At 39.4% G+C, this 24,897-nt stretch overlaps 1 protein-coding gene across 1 annotated transcript in view; it reads right to left on the reverse strand.

The window, feature by feature from the left end:
- Positions 1–741: 741 nt before the first annotated feature.
- Positions 742–24,897, reverse strand: part of Rad23b (RAD23 homolog B, nucleotide excision repair protein) — a 39,771-nt gene continuing 15,615 nt past the window's right edge. The window contains exons 2-10 of the mRNA XM_050165054.1: positions 23,275–23,356; positions 20,043–20,122; positions 18,220–18,488; positions 12,449–12,504; positions 9,586–9,713; positions 8,218–8,353; positions 7,152–7,279; positions 6,609–6,812; positions 742–2,072 (exon numbers count right to left, since the gene is read on the reverse strand). Coding sequence (XP_050021011.1) covers positions 1,959–2,072; positions 6,609–6,812; positions 7,152–7,279; positions 8,218–8,353; positions 9,586–9,713; positions 12,449–12,504; positions 18,220–18,488; positions 20,043–20,122; positions 23,275–23,356 — 1,197 coding nt within the window. The 3' untranslated portion in view covers positions 742–1,958. The remainder of the gene's footprint in view (positions 2,073–6,608; positions 6,813–7,151; positions 7,280–8,217; positions 8,354–9,585; positions 9,714–12,448; positions 12,505–18,219; positions 18,489–20,042; positions 20,123–23,274; positions 23,357–24,897) is intronic.

Here is a 24,897-nt window from a genome sequence, read left to right on the forward strand (position 1 = left end):
AAAGCCCACTTCACTCATGTATGGAGTCTTGGGTGAGGAAGAAACGGTCACACTGGCCCAAGCTGTCCTCTGGAAATCATTATTCCTACAACTTGCAGTTTTCTGTCTAAGGACACAAGTTCCACGTCACTTTCCAGAGAATCAGCAGCCACTAATTTTGCCAGTTCCGTGGCCAGTCTTACACAAATATCCTGAGCCATGAGGGAACAGAGAATGTCATGAAGCAAAGGGAAGCGTTCCCTATCCCACCGGAAATGAGTCACCCTTCTTCCCCAACCCACTGCTGCTCTGCCTGGACAGAGCAGTGCACTTCCCAGCCCTGTTTAATTCTCCTGAGACTTCACACATGATCCATTGTAAACCACACCAGCAGTACACCTTTCAACAGTCTACCACATTTACGGAATAAATACATGAGAATTAAGCATGGCAATTTGTGAAGGAAAATCAGGGTTTCGTTTATTTTCATGAAACAGGTTATGAGCGCATGAGGAGCAAGCGAGTCACCACCAAGTGGTGCTAAGCACACTGCAGGACACTGAGCAGGGTCTGCAAAGCCATCTTCCCACATGGAATCACATGGTGGGAAACATTACTTCTTTCAATGCTTTATATTCAGGAAAAGAAGACTTGACAAATTCAACAATATGACACGTGACCCCTCTTTATCAAACAGCAATACTAATGACGGGGTTTCCAAAGAAAATCAGAGATGAGCAAATTCCAAATAAAAGCCAACACTATAATTGAGATTTTTCTTTTAATGTGCCACGAGATATCTTGATTGTATATTTTCCAAAGTTTTTCCAGCCGTATTTCCCAATCATACAAAAGTTTTCGCCCGTCTTTAAATGCAGTAAACTTTTCAAAATGCTTTTCTAATTGCTGGATTATAGCCCCACCCACCTCCACTCTTTGAAAGCAATGCAATACTAATAGATTTAATGGTAATACATTCTTATCTAATAAAGACATCCACAAGTATCAGAAGTCCAATTTTGAAAGATTTGCTAATTTTGAACTGATTCAGCATTTTGTGGCTTTTTTTCAAAGGCAGCAGTTTGACTCATGACCTGCTGATCATTGCTACTGAGGAAAGGGAAGGGGAAAGAGACTGAATAATGCATTTCTTCATTGGCCCCAAAAGTGCTAATTTCACAAAGGGATACATCAAAAGCAAACATGCAATGGTTGTTTTAAATTTTTTACTGCAATACAACAATGAAGTAAACAGTAATTAGACACCTACCAATCTCCCCCAAACAAATAAAGAATGTAAACAGGAAAATAACTCTGCCTATATGTGTACAGCTTCTCAAATCATGTCAGAGGGTCTCACATTCAATAATCAGGAAATTTTAAAATAGCAGTAATTATTTTCATTTTAAGAAAAAGTCCCCCTCTACCCTCCCTACCCTAAGTACTGAACATGAAGAACGGGCTTCCTTTTGCATCAATTTCATATTTGTGTGAAGCAGCAACAATGACCATCAATAATTTGGCATTTCTGTTTACAGATGCTCCAATTTTGTTTCCAATTTCAAAAAGCCATTATCCAGTGTTGCCATAAAACAGACTATAGATTCTAGGTAGCAAAGATTCAGAAACCAATGTTAAGTCAAAGAAAAGAGAAAGCAGGGCATCACACTAAATTTCTGGATCTAATATACTAGAATGAAACCCAGGAAATGTTACCTACTGTTTAGAAGAATAAAGACCTGCAAAGGCGGATGTTTGGTTGTCTAGTATTTTACATTGTGTGGATCTGCAGCATCTGCTAACTGAAGCAGACATGCATGGTATGTATCCCTGCCCTGTGTCCTAGCTCCCTCCCTCCCACCCCACCAACCTACTACCATATACCAAATATTGTGGATATGAGCCCAAGTCACCCCAGACAATCCAGTGAACAAAGTTAGTGTAATGCACTGGTGTGAGTGAGATACAAAAGAGTCCCTTCAATCTTCGTCAAAGTTCTGCTGTAGAAGAAAGTTGGCAGCCAAATTCTCATTCTTCTCACAAGCAAAATATGCTTGAATCACAAGTCCTTCAGGAAATCCTAGTGCCTTTAACTGGAAGAAAAGAAAGCAATTAAACATACAACTCATCGATTATGGTATGTCTAGTTTGCTTTCTATACTAGGACTGTAGCATAGCCACTGAACACCTCAAACAAACAGTACCACAGAAAATGCTCCTGAAAAATTCACATTTGAATCTAGATCATTGTTCAACACTCAGAGGGTGGAGAGAACATTTAATAATGCCTAAAATTTTTTTTACATTGTTTCAAATCCATGAGATTAAACGAACAGGCACAATATGTTAAACACCTTCTGATACCCACACTTAAACACCAGTAAGTAAATGGGCATGTAGAAATCTGGGCTCCAATGGCTTTAGTAAAGGAAGGGTTGAGAGACGGAAAGCACATGAAAAGACCTTAACTTGCACATCAACTTTTTGTAAAACTGAATACTTCATTTCTTTATATTAGAAAGGGGGTAACCAACTACATACCATTGCACGATGAATTCTGCAATAAAGACAGTGTTCCCTATTCGTATGTACTTAAATTTGTAGCATTTTTGAAACACTAATAAGGTATTTAGTCTACACTCTTATTATTAAAATTACCTGAGACCCAATACTCAAACACTCAAGTCAAATAACAGCTTACTTTTCTACATACGATTATTACTTCTTAGTCGGATGAATACCTTCCCTAACCATCAACAACTTTCTATTACACAGTACTTAAAAGATAATTATTAGAGACAAAAAAAAAAAAAAACAAAAACAAATCAATCAACAAAACAATCAAAGTAGAAAAAACTAAAAACATGAACGTGTTTTTTTTTAATCACTGCTTGGTCCATTAGCTCTAACTTCTTTTAATTAATATTTTATTCTTTTACTATAAAAATAAATACCAATCCAAATTTCCACTCCCTCCACACATGACTGTGTTTTCTAAGTTGTGTCCAAACTAAAACAAGGTTAGTTGAAGTAATAGATCAAGATGTGGGACAATCTAACTACATTCTTCAATGAGACATAAACTTAATTGTTACCACAGAAGAGGGATGTTTTTATGACTTAAGAGGGGACTAAGAAGACATGATAAACATATGTAGCAAGAAGCCAAAAATATATAAAACAAAAAAGTATCATTGGAGAGAGAAATCAGCATTTCAGTTGTATCTAGAGACTCCAATGCCACCAGTACCAGCAACAAAAAATACAATCAGAAAGAGGACCAACAAGGAAATCAAAGGAATTAACCAACACTATAAGGCAACTAGCCTTGACAGCCAGAAAATGTTTATTTAACAAGAGCATATTACAGTCTCAAATACATACAGGATATGTTTCAGGAAAGACGGCCCTAAAACAAGACTTTGTAAGTTTAAAGACCAGAAGTTATGCAAACATTTCTGAGACTGTGATGGGACAGTGCTTAGAAGTGCACAGGCCTAGAGCTATACACAATTCATATTAAGACAGGCCCTGCAGGGATAGGATTCAGTCCTCAAGAATATGTGAGGCTCTGGGTTCAATCTCAAGTGCCACCCACCAAGAGTGTGTGCATGAGAGTGGGTAGGGTCGTTTACTGATCTAAATGCCTGCTTTAACAAATTAAGAGACTAAAACCAACCCAAAGCACTTTTGAAGGGGAAAGGTTAGTGAAGACTCCTACTTTACTTAAACAATTTTAGAGAGCTTGAAACTCTCATGGAACTCCACCCAGCATCAGTCCTAGGTGGTAGCCTCGCTGGGGAACTGTTCCTCTGGCTCTTTTATTCACTCATAATTTTCCCAGTAGGTAATGAGCACAATGGTGGTTGGGGGCTGGATCTGGGCCTGGTGGAGCCTTCCTGAGCCTATAAAAATATGAGCTGGAGAACAGGAATACAGAAAAAAAGGCAGTGCCCCATTCTTGTGAACACCTTCAACTGTGGTTTAATGGCTGTGTACTCAAAGGTTTCACAAGATAACCTGTGATATATATTTTAGCAGGTATTTTATGGAAAAGAGAAAATGCTATTTTTTGATTGACTGAAATTAAGTTCTATATAGCCTGGATATATAAACAAAAATCTAATGTTTTGCTACCTTAAAAGCAAAACAAAACAAAACAAAAACTAACTCAAAGTCAACCAGCAGGGAAATAATAAAGACTAGAAAGAAATGCAAGAGATTTAATATTAAAAAACAAAACAACAAAAAAGAGTGACTTTAAAAAAACTGAAAGAAGGGAGCTGGGAGGAGTAAGAGAAGGGGAAAATGTGGTCTGGATGTATTAGAGAAAATTTTCAATAAAAAGCACTGAAAAATCAGTAACTGACAAATTAAAATGGTCAGGAAAAAAATTGAAGATTCAAATTGCTAAAGTAAGGGATAAAATTCAGCAAACATTACTGTCTTTTCGACAATGAAAACTACACAAAGTAAAATATGTAAGCACAGAAACTCCCCCAAGGAACATGAAGGATGAGTGGTGACTAAGTCTATCAGCTCTTCTTCAAGTAATCAAGACTAGTTCTTAAATTCTTTCCAAAAACACCCTCCACTCATTTGCGGAGTCACAATTCCCCACAATACAAGACACCTATCACCAGGAAACTATGAAGCAGCAGCTGTTTTGAATATAGGCCTAAAAACACTCAACCAAACCCCAGAATACTGAATCAAACATCATCTAATGGTCAGTGAGATTTGTTCCAAGAATGCAATGTTGACTCAATATACACAATAAAGTACCTCTTAGAAGACGATCACGTGACAAACTGAGAAAAGCAACAAATGTACCACCTGTTATGATAAAAGCTCAACAACCTGACACCACAGAGGAACACCTTCCTTAACCAGAAAAGGCTACGGAAACAAATGAATTCAGCAAGATTTTAGGAATCTAAGATCAACATACAAAACTGTTCTTTATGATTACAAATGTTCTTTGTAATGTTTATTTTATTTTTAAAATAAAAATTTTTAAAATAAAGAGTAATTCCCAATAGCATAAAAAAGAAGATATTAGGAATAAACTCAAAAGCAGTACAATATTTTTACTTACACCACTGAACTGCCTTAGTAAGAAGTTGTTTTGAGATGACCGTACTACATAGTCTAGGCTTCCAATTGCTCCTCCCAGGAGCTGGGATCACAAGCTGCTCATCACACCCACAGACTTGATTGTGAACAGCAATCTCAGTGGGCTCAGTGGTGCTTGCCGCACTCCCAGCACTTGCAAATGCAGGCAGAAGAATCATGACTTCAAGTTCACCCTCATCTACATACCAAGTTGAAAGCCAGCACAGGATTTGAGACAAGACTGCCTCAAATGACAACCCCTCCACCCCCCCCCCCAAATCAAAGAGAAAAAAAAAGATACAGGACATTTCTCAAATGCATCTCCCGGCTGGACATAATAAAGGCTCTAAACTCAGCCATCTTTAAAAGTTTCACCCCTAGAAACTGGACAAGCTGATCCTGAGATTTACACAGGATGAGAGATCTAGAACATCCACAACAATTTTAGAAACAAAATTGGAGCACTCAACACCTGATTACATATTTTCTTAGAAACCTGAAGTAAATAAAGGCAGCGAGGAGTGAGGTACTGGCCTCAATGGCATGTGAATAAACATGGACCAAAGCATTAAAACCAAGTTCAAGAAATAACCCTGACACATCCATGGACCACTGATATTTTACAGAAACACATAACTTCAAAGTCTTTTCAGCAAATGGTGCTGGGACACATGGATATTCACATGCAATCTCACTCATATTCATTAATGAAAGAAAACAAAATAGATCACAGACCTACACATAAGAGCAATCTGTGAATTCTTTCTAAAAATTAGCACACCTTGCTTTCACTTGGATTAAACAATGCTTATCTACAATGCAGAAATGAGAAATCAATTTAAGCCTAGACTCAAAAGAAAATGAAAGCCAGACGTGGTGGAGCACCACACCGTTAATCTCAGCACTGGAAGGAGAGGCAGAGACGGCAGATCTCTGTGACCATATAAGTGTAGAGTTCCATCTGATTTCCAGCTCAAAATACTTTGTAGCAATAAATGGGCAAGTATGGTACTTTCCTGTCTACAAATGTAAGAATGAGGGAGAGCTAGGTTTACTGATCACAGTTTAACAAAATATAGGTTACTGCATTGCTCAGACCTGCACTGGTCCATTTGAGGACAGAGTAGTTAAAATAGGTAGTGTTTGATGCTTATTGTATACCACTCTTGCATAATTCACATAGATATTTAACATTTTAGGGACAATAGTGAAGTAAATTGAAATTATTTTGAATTAGGTATAGTGCTTTAATATTCTTGTGTTTTACACCAATGAGAACTGTAATCCATTAATATGCATATCTGATTTATACAAGAAAGCCCTTTGCTGTAGAGGAGGAGGGCACAAACACAAAGAGTAAGGGGTGGGGCTACAAGTCCTTACTGCAGTCCCTAGGGTAAGGAAACAGAATTGTTTCTGGTGTACAGAAATGCTGCAGCTGCATCCCAGCAGGAGCCACCAGCCCAGGTGCTAGGGTAACCAAGGAACTCAAATCTACTTTGACTTCAACTCACCCGTTCTATAGCTTCTTTTTCCTGAGGTGTTACTTGAATGTAGTTCATGTGCCCACTTCCAGCATCTGCAATTCCTCCGCTGCCACCTCCACCACCACCTCCGCCTCCTCCACCTCCACCACCTCCTCCTCCACCTTGACCACCTGCTTCCTGAACCGGTTCATTTAGCATCTGGATAAAGTGTTCCTGGTGTTGACTAATTTGCTGTAGTGATTTGAAAAACACAAGCAAAAACATACCATCAACACACCAATCATAACTGTCTTCAGGAAAAAGACAACTCTAACAGAAAAGGCTCAGCAAGAATGGAGATTCACTGAACAATCACTGAATCTTAGGCTTGCCTGAATCCAGTAACAAATTGAATTTAGGGCCAGTTCTTTCAAGTCAAAAAGGAAAAAAAAAAAAAGGAAAATGATTTTTTTACATTATCATTAAAGAAACAAAACAGTTCTGAGAGGCAAATGGAGAGAATGCAAATTCTGTAGTATAAAAACAACACAAAATTACAACTCCATTTTCCAAATTAACAAGGATCATCACCTGCAGCAACTGAGGGTTCTCTCGACCTATCTGCTGTAGCAAAGCTGGAAGCAGGGAAGGATTCTGCTGGATAATTTGTCGCATCTGTTGAAACTGAGGTTGATTCCTTAAAAATTCAAGGGGGTGACCTGAAATACATTTTAAAATAAAAGTGGTAAATACATAACAAAGAGGTAGGGAAACCATACCTTCAGACAGAAAATACTTCAAATGAAAATGGCTTGAGTTCTCAGGTGCAGTAGAAAAAATAACTCACAAACTCTCCAAACCCCCATGTGCTCCTTTGCTCTGCTGAAAGTTTTACTGCTAGCAAAAGGACAGAACACTAAGAAGCAAATTCACTCACAATGCCCTGTGAACCATTACAGCGAATACAAGAAACTGGTGTCCTGTATCAAACGGTAATCATGTCATTGCTCACAAGAATATACACACACACATAACATATATGTGCATTATATTTATGTGTCATATTAAAGTGAGACGAGACTAAGCTACCTAGCAGGCAATGAATAGAAATACTAAAATCTAAGCCAGCGCTGTGCCTCCTCTTTTCACTATATAACATAGACTCCTGACTGACTGCCAAAATGAGACCAAAAAACACACATAGCCTTTCCAAAATTAGCAGTCCAATCACCAAGATTTTTGTAGTTTTGAAATTGTACAGTCTTTTCCCCCGCCTGAGACAGGGATTCTCTTGTACCCTGGAGCTCTCTGGGAACTCTGCTGTGTAGACTAGGTTCTCTCAAACTCGGAGATGTGCTTGCCTCTGCCTCCCAGTGCTAGGATCAAAAGCACACACTACCACATCCTGCCTGCATCTTATGCATTTTTATAAAGTGAGCCTTCCATTCTGAAAGAGAACTAAAGGCAAACTGTGAAGAACCAACTAGTGAAGTAAGCTCTGACAAAACAGCAACACCAGTGTGCACTACCACACACGTGGTTGAATCTCTCTTCAGTGAGTGAGGACACGACTTAAGACATATCCAAACACCACCGAAGCGCTTCAGATCAAATAATCTTATACTCAAGATCGTTTGCCATCGGAAACAGTCACTACCTCCAGCACTAGTTGCTGTCGTTGCCGTTGTGGTCGCTGCAGCTGCTGCCACTGCTGGAGACTGAGGAGTTCCAGTACTCACTGCTTGGGGAGGAGGGTCAACCACAGCCTGGCTTTCTCTATCTCCTGGGATTCCCTGCAACACAATTTCCAAGCTTTCAGACATCTTGCAAACACACAGGCTAAATATTATACACAGTAAAACATTTGTGGCTTATTGAACATCATTGTCTACACGCAAAATAACGTCTCTGACATCAAACATAAAAGGTTATTAATCTTAGATGGTTGATACTGTGTAGACCTCAGTGCTGTATGCATGTACTGTATATAAGGCAGCACAGTTCAACAGGATTTTCTACAGTAATAGATGTACTGTTCAGGAACAACCACAACCCACGCCCAATTAAACTCTAAGAATATTAATAACTAGGCATTCCCTCTGTATGGGGGTCCCAGACGACTTTCCTGAGTCGTCACTCAGCGACACAACATTAGAACATTTAGGGTAAGAGGGTGACAGCTCTGAAGTGACTCCTGGTGGTGGAAGTGTCTGAAGAATGAATACCAGGCATCTCTGGCCAAAAGGAAAATCGTCTCCTCTACTGACTCATGTTTCTAAGCCAAGCATCATCTAGGAAGCACCTCATATAAAATTTCAAAATTGACAAAATAGGTATAAAATAAATTGCAATAGTTTAAATTTCAAATGATGCTTTTTGTATGTTTCAAGCATTTTTTTAATTATTACAGCTTAAAAGTACAGAGTTTTTATTTTGATGAACATGATTAAACAAATGGCAGTTATAGCTATTTAAAAATCCATCAGTCTTAGACTTTATCAAGTGGTGGTAAGTCCATTTTCTATTACACACAAGACAAACCCACTTTAGGAAAAACAGGCAGTGAGCAGTGGCTAATGGTGCACCTGCACTAGACAGGTCCGGCCGGTTCCTGATGGGGAGTCACTGAAGGCTAAGACTATTGGCAGGTCCGGGGTCCAGGTTTTCTATCAAATTGTCAAACAAAAATGGTAATGGTTCTTTTGCACTAAATATTTCATAACAGATTTTGTGAGCAACTAAAATCTACTAAGATGTCAGCCTACTCTATTAGAAAGACACCCTCTCCAGAGCTCACAGGTGTGGAAGGCACCACCAGAGAGCCACTTCGTAACTCACCGGCATGGCATTTTCTAATGAAAATCACCTCAGAATCTTTTCAAAGGTTACATTTTATCAGCACAAAATGTTAACAGCAAACTATCTAGCATATAGTATTTGCCACTAAATTGCTAACTCATCTTTTAAAATCTTAAATTTCTTTAGAGTTTGATATTAAAGAGAAAAAGTGAAATACACTTCTCACCATTAGAAGATATTCCACAGCTCTGTCGGGGTTGTTGAAACTGGCTCTCAGGGCCGCAATTACTTGCTCTCGTTCGTAGCCCATTGACATGATCTCAGTTATCATATTCTCGTAAGATTGACCTGTCACTAAACAGGTGTGTGGGGGACAAGGAAAAAGTACATGAACATTCAAAAAACATTCTCTCCACACTTCTTAACTGTATGATGTCTATAATGTTTCATATACTACTGTGTTGAGCAAAGACAACTGTATGAAAGTCAACAAGTAATCAGATGCCCTCCCATAAAAATGTCTGTGCTCTAATCCCCAAAACCTACAAAATACATAGATTATGTGACAAAGGGAAGTGTCTTTCCAGCAGATGGGCCTGATGCCATCAACAAGAGAGACAGAAAGGTAAGAGACAATGAAGACAAAACAGGATGAGAGTTCTGTTGTTGTCTTTGCAGGTGAAGAACCGGTTTGCAAGCTTTTAGAATCTGGAAGTGATAAGGAACTAGATTCTCCCAGTCTCAAAAAAAAAAAATTATTGACCTTGTGATATCAGGCAGAAAAAACCGTGTCAAAAATTCTGATCTACAAAAATGGCCAGAAAGCTAATTGTTTCATACCACTAAGTTTGTGGTAACTTACAAGAGCAACAGAAAATTAGGTGGTTTTATAAGCACAGTTGAAACATCAGCTACAAATACAGGGAAGAATTCACAGGTCAGAGAAGGCAACCTGTCCAAGACAAAAAACAAATGGGTTGTTCTTGTAATCTTACCATTTGAAAGGCTGCTCTGAGTTTAAGGTCAGTCTTATCTACAAAAGTTCAATGGCAGTATGGGACATAAAGACAAGTTCTAGCTCACAAGAAACAAGTAATTTTTTGCATATATTTCAAGCAAGTCTGGTGTGATAAGATTGGCTTTGATTTTTTTCTTTTGACACTTTGTATTTTCAAACTGATGGGGAACAAGTTAGCAAGATACAATTTCACACCCAAGGATGGAATTACTTGTATTGTAAGTGAGTCACTGGGCACAGGCAATCTCCAATCTTCCCAGGTGGGTGTTATCTTGCCTAAAAGAAAGCTACACCCACTCAATTCACCTCTATTAAAACTATCTTCTTTTCCATTTATGTTCTGGGTACCACTGCCTTTCTTACCACCTCAGAATTCTTCACCCCCAACTCTGCCCTCTAGTTTAAATGACCAGCAGCCATATGCCACCAGTAAACAAGAGCAAGCACACTGGTGCAAACGAGTGAGGATACAAAGACTTTTGTAGAGGCTGTAGATTTCCTGTTTGCAGTTTAAATAAACAAGTCTGCAAATCCAGAGGAAGATGAGTAGCACAGTTACAGTGGGGAATCCCTACAGCACACACGGGGTACCTAGCCATTCCCATAGTCTAAATGTTTAACTGTGGCCTAAAGCAGAACCACAGAAAACACATAATTATAGAGTCAGGAATAATGAGACTTTACTAGAGTGCATGAGAAAAATGGTTCAAGATACAGACCAGGAAAAGAGGTATAACAAAAGCCAAATGGGAAGCTAACGAAGTGGGGACTCGACAGCGCAAAGACTTCAGAGCAAAGAGATTCTGGAATTACAAAGCTGAGAATGATCTGGGGGACATAAAGACTATAAATATAAGGCTGCTAGCATTCCTATCTGTTGGCTTCTTGACCAAGTCATAAACTGTTCTGCTTCCTACACCCTGAAACATGAGCAAAATTATGTTATGTCTCTCCTTAAAATGTGTGTAAGTAAAATCAACGCCACCACCAGAAACTTAGACATAGCAGTATCAGCAGCAAAAGGTATAATTTACTTGGCTCCTGCTCAATAGCACCAAAACACTCTATTGTGGCAACACTGGTAACAGCCAGAATCTCAAATAAACTTAGACACAAGTGCCAAGTGGCTCTGGCTCTGAAGCTACAAAACGGTTATGCATTCTCTATGTAATCTTCTTTTCCAGTTCTCCCCAAACCTTTGTAACAATTCTCTACAACTTACAGCTTTCCATATATGAAATAGTATGCCTTCAGTCTCATGAAGGGATCCTTACTGATAGTATTTGGAGGCAGTTTTGTCCAGGGTAGCCAAAAGATGAAATTCTGAATATGGTACACCCAGAAAATCTTAGTTTGACTATTTAAAACATCTACTTTTTTTTTTCTTGTCACTAAATACAACAAGAATTCCAAGGAGTTAAAAGCCCAACTAGCTCAGAACCAACTTGTAATCCCAAGGATTGTCAGTGCTGTCAGAATGCAGCAGCAGCAACTCAGGGGAGTGCACCTATCCCAGCCCTCCATCTACACAGGAACAGGGATGCCAGCCAATAAACATAAAAACATGAACTGTATCAGAGGTTTAATAATAGGAAGAAAAAATGCTGACAGATTAGAGATGAAGGGAAAGGGGAAGACTTTATTAAATAGTCAAATCAAAGGTTGGGGCAAGAAGGCCTTTTTGCTATTTGCCCATATAAGTAACAGGATGCAGCCAGAAATCCAGAACACCAACACACTGGATGAAAGCTGGGGGTGAACAAACAAATGTGAAGCACATAAAAGAAACCAGCAAACCCTTCCAAAGGCACTTACTTCTGCAATAAGCCTATACACAGACCAAACTTGTTAAGACCACATACATAGAAAATTCATAATGGGAAAATAATTAGCTTCAAAGGAGTGTACTTAACTGCAAGAGGAGATTTTAAAGAATTTAATATGGAAACCAAAGTCTCTAGTACTATGATCTAAATAAGTCATGTGTAAGTGACCATGAAGCTGATTACAGTGTGATCCTGAAGGTGAAACTGCACTGTCTGATGACTTCTGTTGTAAGTTAGACACTCACCAAGGGCACTTGTTGCATCTTCAAAAAGATTTGACCGGGAAGAATCTCCTGGTGTACTGTAAAGGGTTTTTAGAAAAATCACATTTCAAAAAGTATGCAAAACCCACTTAAATTATTATAGCAACTAATTTCTAAAGAATTCTTTATTAACGCCTACAGGTAAGTCAGTCTCTTAGAGATTATACCCAAAGCTTTACCTGTAGGATTTATGGTTAAGGAAAAATTTTCAATCGTAAGACTACTTCTGAAACTGTCATTCTAATTAACATTATAAAGATATAAAACAATGCCTTTAAAGAAAGTGTGCTCAAAGAAGTATGAGAATAACCCATAAATCAAGTCACAGCAGAAGAAATACCAAAAGCAGTACATGATAAAAGTAGCCACTTGTAGAAACCAAATGAGGCTGGCAAGTCTTTCACAGTGAGGTTCTCGAGTAAATTTCCAACAATGATAGGGAAAGAAAGCATACAAGTTAAGGAATATAGCATACACAAAGGAAGAAAATGGCAGGTGAGGTGCAGCTCTTTCTAACCTAAAGAAAACCAACTGTAAAGGTATAAGGTCCTGGGTTAACCCAGAGCAATGCACTCACATGCACATGTTGTTTCCGCTTTGTTGGGAAATCAGAATTAAGTTAAAATAAAAGGCTGAAATATAAGACTAAAAACACCACAGAGGTCCTGACAGTGGACACACAAAATCATGTATGACGAAGTAGAGGTGAAGCCATCTAGCGGAATCTAGAGGAATGAAGACAGAAAATGGGAGGAGCAATGAAAGGGGGTGGAGTTATAGGACACTTGCCCAGTATACAATATATACTTATGAATACTAATTAAGTAACAAAGCAATTTTTAGTTTATTTTAGTGTAGGTGTGCATCCCTAAGTGTATACAAGCATGTGCACATGTGAAGTGCCTTGGATATCAGAAGAGGCATTAGATCTGGACCTGGGGTTACAGACAATTGTGAGCCACCATTATGCGTGATGGGAACTAAACCCCAGATCTTCTGCAAGAGCAACTAGTGTTCCCAACAGTTAAGCCACCTCTCCAGGTGTGACAGCAGTAGTAAATTATTACACGCGCTCCATTTATTTATACTGCATTCCAATTTTAGCTTTTAAATTACATTTTTAAAATGGACTTGTGTGCAAATGTGTATATGTGTGAGCAGATACGGATAAACAGAGATCAAGAACTATTTTCTTCTGTTTCCTGCCCTGTTTAAGAACCTCTCTGTGAGCTGGGCGGTGGTGGCATATGCCTTTAATCCCAGCACTCAGGAGGCAGAGACAGGCAGATCTCTGTAAGCTCAAGGCCAGCCTGGTCTACAAGAGCTAGTTCCAGGACAGGCTCCAATGCTAGATAAAAAGGCTGTCTTAAAAAAAAAATGCAAAACATTATTTTGCCCTTGTCCTTCACTAGTTTCTAACTTTAAAATATTAAAAATATTTAATATTAAAATGTTAAAAATAAATCCCTTTAAGCATTTAAAACTATAGTGTACTTTAAACACCATTCCTCATTCTTGAATCTCACTTCTCCTTCCTAAACCAGAGACAATCACTCATCACTGAGTGTATTAGAACATCATCACATTTTTTCTATACACTAAAAGGCATGTCCAGACACCAGAGATGGCTCAGAGGGCAGTTACTTGCCTGTCAAGCTGGAGGACCTGAGTCTGATCCTTGCATACCACATGGTACAAGGAGAGAAACCTCCATAAGCTATACTAGACCTCCACACGCATGTTATGGATGTGCATGTATGCACACAGATACTTCTTATGTTGTCCTACAGCCTCTGTCACTAGTGGAAAAGTCCTGACTGGGTGTGGCAGAACACTGCTGTAGTTTCAGCACTCAGTAGTAGGTCTGCTCCAAGTTCAACGACGACAGTATGGTAAAACAGATTTCGGGTTGACTCAAATGTGTCGTTGAACAACAATGAACTCACAAAGCATAAGTGCAGCTTCCTTCCTTCCTTCCTTCCTTCCTTCCTTCCTTCCTTCCTTCCTTCCGGGATTTAATGTATTTTGTCTACATATGTGTATGTACCACACATAGGCCTGGTGCCTGCAGAGGCCAGAAGAGGGAGTCAAATCCCCTGAGTAAGCAGATGGTTTGAGCCACCATATGGGAAATGGGAAGTGAAAACAGGTCCCATGCAACATCTCTCCAGCCCACAAGTGCAGTTTCTTTATGGCAATCACCAACAGCACCTTCTGCACTGTTCACAGGTAGTTTATCAAGAACAAAACTGACATGAAAAAACAAATTATAGGAACAAAATGTCTGGCCAGCAGTGATGGAGAAGCCTTCAGTGTACCTCCTGACACCTATTCGCTGAGTTCTGTGATTTAAAGGACACATTTATCTTGCCTTCTAGACCTTCTGTCATTCTCTCCGAAGTTACACTATTTTGAGAAAAAAAAAAAAAAAAGAACAGCCAAGTGTACACTTCAGTGATGTAGAGAAGAACGTGGACTCTGCACAATGGCATGCAAATTCGTGAAGTGTTCCATATTTTAAAAAGAGACTAAGCAACTAGTATATAAGTCCAACTAAGAAGTCTACAGTTAGCCAGACATAATGACACACACCTTCAGTACACTTGGGAGGTAGAGGCATGTGTATCTTTGAGTCCCTGCTAAATTCCTCTCCCACAGACAGACTTCAATACAATGGTTTAAGCTGATTCTGATGATCTTCCACTGTGTAAGAGCAGAATGCATTCTAGATGTACATGGGGAGAAAGGGTTTAAGTTAGACAATGGTGTCAAAAATGCTGGGTGGGGGGTAAGTGTTTTCTAGGTTAACATAAGAAATATATTCCCTAAGTTTTGTGCTATTTCTTAGTAATGGGCAGGAGATTCTACACTCTCCCAAAACATAACTGACTGTATGAGATATGGTGTCACAAGATATTTGATTGCACTGTGTAAAGATATGTTACTGTGACTGGCTAAAAAAAAAAAAAAGCTGAACAGCCAAATAGCTAGGCAGGAGGTATAGGCAGGACTTCAGGAGAGAGAGGAAGGAAGAAATGGAGAGGTGCTAGGAGACACGGAGAGGAAACAGGAGGTGCAAGAAGGAAGAGAGGTAATGCTACATGACAGGACATGGATTAATAGAAATGGGTTCATTAAGTTGTAAGAACTGGTTGAACAAGCCTAAGCTATAGGCCAAGTTTTCATAATTAGAAGTCTTTGTGTCATTATTTGAGAGCTGGCTGGAAAGACAGAAAAGAATCATTACAACATAAAAGCCACATTTAGGGGCAAAACGCTAAAACAAAGTGTCGGGGTCCGGTGGCAACCAGGACCATAAACTATTTCTCTGGACCAATCCCCAACATAAACTATTTTTCTCTTGACTGGCGTGGGGGTGCAGGAAAAGACACAACTCACATGTATCGCTAGCTGTCACATAGGCTAAATAAGCACTTCTTTTAAGGCATCCTCCAAATTACAGAGAAGGAGCAGAGCAACATCCTGACCTTTTGTCAGGCTAGCGACAGCCTGTCTGGAAGGTTATGTGACCACTTCAGGTACTAACTACTGCTTGATAGCCTGGCTGCCACACCACCTTTCTGGTCATTACTTCCATGCTATATATTCACTTGCCTGCCTACTGGTCTCTTAAACAGTCTCAATCACCAGAGCCACAGTATAGTGTTCATGAAACCTTTATTTAAAAAACCTTTATTTTAATAATGCCCTCCAAATGTAATAGTAGTGATGCTAAGGAATGAAATACACTGGAGAAGCTTTCTTTAGTGACTGAATGAAAGCTCTCAACCGGGTGTGGAGGGGTACAGACTAGCTGATCTACAGGACCATCATACATTTTAAGACAGTATACTTCAAAGACTTATTTTTGGAGACAGGTCTCTCTATGTAGCCCTGGCTGTTCTGAAACTCACTATGCAGACCAGCTGGCCCCAAACTTAAAGAGATTCACCTGCCTCTGCCTCCCAAGTGCTGGGATTAAAGGCATGCCAACTACACCTAGTTCAAAAGACATTTTTCTTTCAGACAATCTTGCTATAAAAGCCCATTTTGCCTCTGAACTTGCAATTTTTCTGCTTCGGCCTCTGAAGTGCTCAGATTAGCCATGACCACAACAGCTGGTTCACATCCTAATTTCATTAGTAATTAATCTCTTACTATGCCTAATTTATAGATTAAACTTTACCAAGGGCATGTTTGTATACGGGGCAAACCTGCACATACTGCCAGAAACCCCACAGATGTTTTCCATGCTTTCAAAGCATTTCCAATCACTGCCAGTTTTCCGCAGTGGCTGGCTCTGACTCCTAGTTCAGGTAACTCCTTCTACTTGTGTTCCAAGTTATAGCTCAGTGCCAGTTTCAGATTGGCTGTAATAGAACTCATATTTTAGATAGCCCAGGAAGTCCCTTTGATTTCCAGCCAAAATTACTATTGACTAAATCATCTGCTCTGCCCATAGTATTATCACTGAAGGAACACCACCCCAAATCACCCCACAATCCTGGGGGGGAAAAAATCCTGCAATTCCTCCTGATCCATCACATTTGATTCACCAGGTTTCAGTGAGGAGCAGTGACTTTGGTAACTAACAATGAGGAAGAGCTCTGGCTAGGAGGCTGTAGCCAAGAGTCTTTGCAAAACCTGCAGGTCTCAGGCATCTATCTCCTGCTGTTTTTAGGTGCTGGGTCAACAAGAGGCAAGTAACAGCAACTACTGCTGATCTTACCTGGCAGTCACCACACCTGTGCCACTTTACACTTTAGATTATCTTAGTGTGACCTCCATTTTATAGAAGAGGAAAATGTCCAAAGACCTTAATGCTGGTCTTAAAGTATAAGAGCTAACAAAGGTCAGAACAAACTACAGTGCAATACAGCAACTGAATTATTTACTGATATGGAAGGATGCAAATGTTACATATATAATAATGGCCACAAACAATTACAACAAATAAAAATGATTGGCTGCCAATGTTATTTACAATTACTATTTTTTGGTAATTTATATTTCTTAAACATCTCTATCAGAAGAAGCTCTCCAACACGTCTTTAAAAAAATCTTGAAACATAAAAATCTGTATGATAGAATGTATACCTATATTGTTAATAGTAAACTATCAAAGTAGTCACAAACTGGCTGGGAAGAAAGCTCAGTTGATAAAGGTGCAAGCACAAGAACTTGATTTTAGATCTTCAGGATCCACGGCAGGGTGCAGTGGCATGCCTTGTAACTCCAGCACTGTGAGGGTGTTAAGGGGTGGATCCCAAAGGTTCATTGGACAGCCTAGCCAAACTGGCAAGCTCTGGATCCAGCCAAAGAACCTGTCTCAAACAAATAGGGTAGAGAGCAATAGAGGAAGATACATTACATCAACCTGTGTCTTAAACACACAAGTGTGGTACATGTACATACAAGCAAGAAAAATAGACATAAGGATATGACACAGAGTTCACTTAGAAATAAAAAATGTGGGCTGGAGAGATGGCTCAGGGTAAGAGTACTAGCTGTTCTTTCAGAGGACCTGAGTTCAATTCCCAGCACCAACATGGCAGTTCACAACTCTCTATAACTCCTGTTCCAGGGAATCTGACACCCTCACATAGACATACGTGCAGGCAAAACACCAATGTACATAAAATACAAATAAACTATTTAAGAAAAAAGAAATAAAAAATGTAACATTGTTTGACTTTCACAAATTCAGAAGTATGGCGACTTTGATGTTTAACTTCTTAAAACATAGTCCTTACCTGTCAGCTGGTGCTGGGCTAGTAACCACTGGTGACTGTGCTGGCTTTTCTGCAGCTTTCTCAGGCTGAGTTGCACTAGCAGGTGCGGGTTCAGAAGATGCTGTAGTTGAGGCTGGAGTAGTAGATGCAGGTGTGGAAGTGGGAGCTGAAGCTGGGGTGGGGGCTGGAGCCTGAGCCACAACTGTTGCCGTGGAAGAGCTAACTGCAGCCGTGGTGGGAGCATTCGATGGCTGAGTTGTCGCTGGCACTGGGGCTGTCACTGCTTTGGGCTAGATGTGTTAAAAAGCAAAATGAATATAAGGTATTACGTGATCACTCGCTGGACGATGGCAACAAGAATAGTCTAATAACTAGTAACCTAAACATCATTTTGTAACAGGATGATAAATGATCAACATTATCAAATGAAAGCATTTCATTACTCCTCAGAGTTCCTAGGATAAATTACATTATCTTAACTACCAAGTGCATTTAACATTAGACTCATCTCAGTCCTTAATAACAATTCAGTATAAAAAGAACACAAAGAAATCTGTCTTAAATATAGAACACACATACCCAAAAGTACCATATAGTTTTCTAGCGCTTTACTTATGCACCTTGTTTATAATTTTAAAGACTATATTGCCACTTAAAAGCATTGTCAAAATAAGTTTTTGACACTGAAGTTAAAAAAAAACATACAAACACACACACACACACACACACGGAGCAAAATGATGCACATACTCTGTACTTTGTATGGCTGTGTGTAAGAGCACAGCCATAAAGCCTTCCAAGCAGCAAATGCAATTACACATAAATAAAAGTCATACTGAATTTTATTTTACCTAAACCCTTTCAGTCTATTCAGTCCATAACTTTTCTGTAGACTTAAGTTTACTATTTTAAACAAAAGATGGGTTTAAAATCTCCCACTATCCCAAGTCAGTAAACTACAAAAGCAATGAGCTGAACTGTGCCTTGCTTAACTTGAGCTGTTTGGTGAAGCTAACAAAGTCATGTGTATTTTAAGATACTTTAAAACACCGCTAGCATATACGCCCTTCTCTTTTTCTAATTCTTTCTTTCCTTCCTTTAGGTTTTCAAGACTGGGTTTAGTGAAGGCTCTGGGGATAGAACTCAGATCCTTAGGCTTGCAAAGTAAGGAAACACTTTACTGGCTGAGGTTTTGTCCCTGCTCTCAAGCTCTACTTTAGGAAAATAAATAAACAAGCAAACACACAAATAAATAAAAAGCTTGCTTTCATAAAATTACCCAATATATTTCAACATAAGGAAATCACCAAACAGCTCTTGCTCAAAAGCTAATTACAAAAATCATCCCATCATTTCTTTAGCTGTCTTCTTTATTTCTTAAAACTCTTCTCACTGAAAACTGAACTCGCACTCAATTCATGTTTTTTTTTTCCTGCCCTGAGTCTGTCAGGTCTAGCATAAATATCCAGTGCCTGAATGGTACTGAAATATACTGAAAACTAAGAATGAAAGACATTAATTTGTTTGCTAAGCATATTTTTAAATAATCACGTGGTAACTTTACTACTCTAGCTCTTATAAAGCAGAGTGAACAAAGATTAAGGAAAGATGATAACTCTTCATGGGCTTTAAGGGGTAATGCCCCTTAAAAAATAAGACACATTGTTTTATAAAATGAGTTTAGAGCTACAGATACCTAATTATCAGCCTTACAGGGGACCATGGTAGATCTGCCTGTATTCTACATGCTGTGCTATAGAAATGCATACAACTTATCGGCTGTGGAAGTGGCGACTGTTTGATGATTCACATGCATAACGGTACAGTGGGAAGACAAAACTTACTTTTGTCACCATAACCACCACAAAGTTCTTCTCATCAATTTTGTATTCTTTGAGAGCAGTGTCATCACTGAGGATTTTTCCTAATAATCCAGAGGAGAAAACGTTATTTAAAAATACATTAAGCTGTCTTACAAAAAAATTACTCTTAACATTAATTCTGTCAAGTAAAATGTCTAAGAAAAACTTCAGCATCCAGCTAATAAACATATAAATGGATCTGTACCACTTTAAAAGCATCTGATAAAAAATGTCTAACACCTTCAGTATATAAAACACCAACTGATTTGGCTTTTAATTTACTAACTATTTATTTGAAGCTAGCCCTACAAACAGGGAAATCATAAAGACAAAGAAAATTAAACATTTTCAATTGCCTTGTCACCTTCTCGAAAATAAAGTATAGTTTTTTTTCTAAAAGAAGGGATGAGCACCATTGCTGGTGGGAATGCAAACTTGTGCAACCACTCTGAAAAGCAGTATGGAGGTTTCTCAGGAAATTCGGGATCAACCTACCCATGGACCCAGCAATACCACTCTTGGGAATATACCCAAGAGAGGCCCTATCATACAACAAAAGTATATGCACTACTATGTTAATAGCAGCATAGTTTGTAATAGCCAGAACCTGGAAACAACCTAGATGCCCTTCAATGGAAGAATGGATGAAGAATGGAATATATACATATTAGAGTACTACTCAGCAGTAAAAAACAAGGACTTCTTGAAGTTTGCAGGCAAATGGATGGAAATAGAAAACACCATCCTGAGTGAGGTAAGCCAGACCCAAAAAGAGGAACATGGGATGTACTCAGTACTCATATTTGGTTTCTAGCCATAAATAAAGGACATTGAGCCTATAATTTGGGTTCTTAGAGAAGCTAAATAAGGAGAACCCAAAGAAAAACCTATAGGCATCCTCCTGAATATTAACCTTTATCAGGCGATGAAAGGAGACAGAGACAGAGACCCACATTGGAGCACCGGACTGAAATCTCAAGGTCCAAATCAGGAGCAGAAGGAGAGAGAGCACAAGCAAGGAGCTCAGGACCCCATACACTGAGACAATGGGGATGTTCTATCGGGAACTCTCAAGGCCAGCTGGCCTGGGTCTGAAAAAGCCTGGGTTAAAACCGGTCTCGCTGAACATAGTGGACACTGAGGACTACTGAGACTTCAAGAACAATGGCAATGGGTTTTTGATCCTACTGCACGTATTGGCTTTGTGGGAGCCTAGGCAGTTTGGATGCTCACCTTACTAGACCTGGAAGGAGGTGGGTGGTCCTTGGACTTCCCACAGGGCAGGGAACCCTGATTGCCCTTTGGGCTGAAGAGGGAGGGGGACTTGATTGGGGGAGGGGGAGAGAAAGGGGAGGCGGCGGTGGGGAAGAGACAGAAATCTTTAATAAAAAAATAAAAATAAAAAAAAGTCCCTACTCACAAATGGCAAAAAAAAAAGAAGGGATGAGCAACTTCCTACTTGAAACACTAGACACTTGATGAATCAGAAATGTTCCAATGTTATTTTTTAAGATTTATTTTTTAAATTATGGATACAGAGTTCTTCCTGCATGTATCTCTGCAGGCCAGAAGAGGGTACCAGATCTTATTATAGATTGTTGTTAGCCACCATGTGGCTCCTGGGAATTGAACTCTGGACTTATGAAAGAGCAGGTAGCGCTCTTAACCACTGAGTCACCTCTCCAGCCCCATGTTCTAATGTTTTAAAAGCAAAACAACCACAAACAAATAAGCCAAGTGAACAAAACCATTCATAAAAACAGCAGAACATACAAGAAAAGAGAATAGTGGAGCTCAGTGAGCATGGTGCAGAAGACCAAAGCTATGCTCGGGTCAGGACTCCTAAATGGTTCCTCACTTGAATTTAGTTCTCTATTCTAAAAAAGCTATTGCATAAAAATCAGTATGAATTGCACAAAAGAGTGGGAATGAGATTAAGAGGCTAGGCACCAAAAATTATAGTTCATCCCTTTTGAATCCTGACAATGGAGCTAGATCAGTGTGCAATCATTCTCACCTGTCTCTCTCCTAGAAGGATACATGCCCAGCAGTGAGTGACGCATACCTGTGTTCTTGTTGCTGAAACAATTTCTCTGTGTAGCCCTGGCTGCACTGGAACTAGTTCGGTAGAACAGCTGGCCTGGCCTCAAACTTGGAGATCCATCTTCCTCTGCCTCCCAAGTGCTGGGATTAAAAAAGGCGTTGAGCCACCACTGCCTTGTTTTTGTTTGTTTGTTTTCTTTTTGATGTACAGGTGCCGCCTTTAATCCCAAGGCTCGGGAGGCTGAGGCAGGCATAATTCCATTAGTTCTGGGCCTGCCTGGTCTCGACTGTGAGTTCCAGGACAGAAGAGGATACAGAGTGAGGCCCTGCTTTGAAAATACAAAAACTAGGGCTGGAGAGATAGCTCAGACGCTAAGAGCACTGACTGCTCTTCCAAAGAACCTGAGTTCAATTCCCAGCAACCACATGGTGGTTAAACAACCATCTGTAATGAGTCCTAGTGCCATCCTCAAGGGAACAAATGAGTTTTCTCTACTAAATTTTGCCATCAAGTCTATTTTTAACATATTTTCCTGAGTGTCAGTGAGGCTAATTAAATTTGTAATTTCCTAGTATTCTTGGGTGCTTTTGTATTGGGGCTTCCTTTTCTTACGAATTTAAAAATACTCTATATAATTTGTATTTCAATTTTAGGGGGGATTCCTATCATTTAATCCTGATGTATGAAACAAGCCTTCATTCTCCAACTTTTGTGTGTATTAGTCAACTAGTGCACAAGTTCTTGACAGACTGAAAGTCATGAATGACACAGAAGTCAGTCACAGTACTCACCATCACTCCATGGCACAGAAGGCAAATGTGCAGAGAGAAGACTGAATATCAAAACATAATTTGAAAACTACTTCCACCACTGTTATCTATGATCATGTTTCTGACAAAGTCAATTAAAAAAATACTATAATTTCTAAGATAACAATTTTCTTTCTTTCCTTCCTTCCTTTTTTCTTTTTTTAGACAGGGTTTCTCTGTAGCTTTGGAGCCTGTCCTAGAACTAGCTCTTATAGACCAGACTGGCCTCGAACTCACAGAGATCCACTGCGTTAGGATTAAAGTCGTGAGCCACCACTGCCCGGCATTAAGATAACATTTCTAAAACTAAAATGTCAAATAAGCAAAGCATTGGAAATTAATTTCAGAATTGCATTCATACCTGCATAGATTAGCTTCTGACCCGCTACTGGGAAGGCGTCTTTCCCCTTTTCAGATTCAATCTTCTCTTTCAGTGCCTTTACCTATAGGGAAAGTTAAAAATAATAATTAAAAGAAAATTAAGCCTAAATTTAAAAATTAAAATATACACTGAAACAGAATGCAAGATGGAAATTCTAATACATTTTAATTAGTGTAGAAGGCTAAAGAGATGGCTCAGCAGTTAGGAGGCTGCTCTTCTAGAGGACTGAGAGGTTCAAATCCTGGCATCCACATGGCAGCTGACATTTTAATTAGTACTTTTAAGGTCTTGTCTTCCCAATATTTTACTCAAAGACCTACCCTGAATTATTAGGTGCCTCTGGCATGAACTTTATATCATGTTCCACATACATAGATCTAAAGCATGCACAATAGGTGGATTCAATCCCCAGCACTATAGAAAAACCACAAATAGTCACTTTTTTTCTTATTTAACCAACTTAAAATAAAGGGTTCAAGATTCTGAAGCTTTGTGTCATAAAATGTATAAGCTAATCACTTAGATTAAGAAAGGTCTAGGACCGGGCATGACGGGGCAGCCTTTAATCCCAGCACAGGGAAGCAGATCTAAATGAGTTCAAGGCCAGCCTGGCCTACAAAGCAAATTTCCAGGACAGCTGTGACACAGAGAACCCTCTCTCAAAACATAACAGAACAAAACAAAACAGAAATGCCTTCTTGCAGGGCATGTTGGTAAAGCACTCTGGAGGCAGGTGGATTGCTAGGGGCTTGACCTGGCTAGCTTCATGTCAACTTGACCAACAAGCTGAAAGGAGGGAACCTCAATCAAGAAATGTCTCTTATAGGCTTTTTCATGGTGACTGATGAGGGAGGAACTAGCCCATTGTGGGTGGGCCGTTCCCTAGGCTGGTGGACCCAGGTTCTATAAGAAAGCAGTCTAAGCAAGCCATGAAAAGCAAGCCAGAGTAACATCCCTCCATGGCCTCTGCCTCCGCTCCTGCCCTGACCCCCTTAGACGATGGACTACAATGTGGAAGTGTAAGCCAAATTTATAAACCCTTTCCTCCCCAGCTTGCTTCTGTGCTCATATTCATGACAATAGAAACCCTAAGACAAAGCTCAAGCCTGCTCTATGTAGTGAGTTCCAGACCAGCTGGAGTTGCACACATAATAAAGCAAGAGAGAGAGAGAGAGAGAGAGAGAGAGAGAGAGAGAGAGCGAGAGAGAGAGAGACTGCCTTCTGGGGCTAGCAAAATGACTCAATAGGTAAAGGAAGGCTCTTGCAGCCAAACCTGAGTTTAATCCCCAGGACCCATGGAAGGAGAGACATGACTCCCATAAGCTGTTCTCTGAACTCCTCTTGACAAACATGCAAATGAAACAAAAAGTGCGATCAAAACCAAAAGTCTTTTAACCTAAGAGTTCTAAGAAATAAAACATTTCAGTTGAAATAAGAATCATCGATGTTGTAGGCAAATATATTATAATGATTCATTATAATCAATCAAAAGACCAATGAAACAGAACATCATTTCCCTAGCACAGCTTTGTTTTGTTTGTTTGGGGTGTGTGTGTGTGGTTTTGAGACAAGTTTCTCTGTATTTTTAGAGCATCTCCTGAC

Source organism: Alexandromys fortis, unplaced genomic scaffold, assembly GCF_014885135.2.
Source record: "Alexandromys fortis isolate MF-2015 unplaced genomic scaffold, M_Fortis_MF-2015_v1.1 scaffold_18, whole genome shotgun sequence".
Lineage (NCBI taxonomy): Eukaryota > Metazoa > Chordata > Mammalia > Rodentia > Cricetidae > Alexandromys > Alexandromys fortis.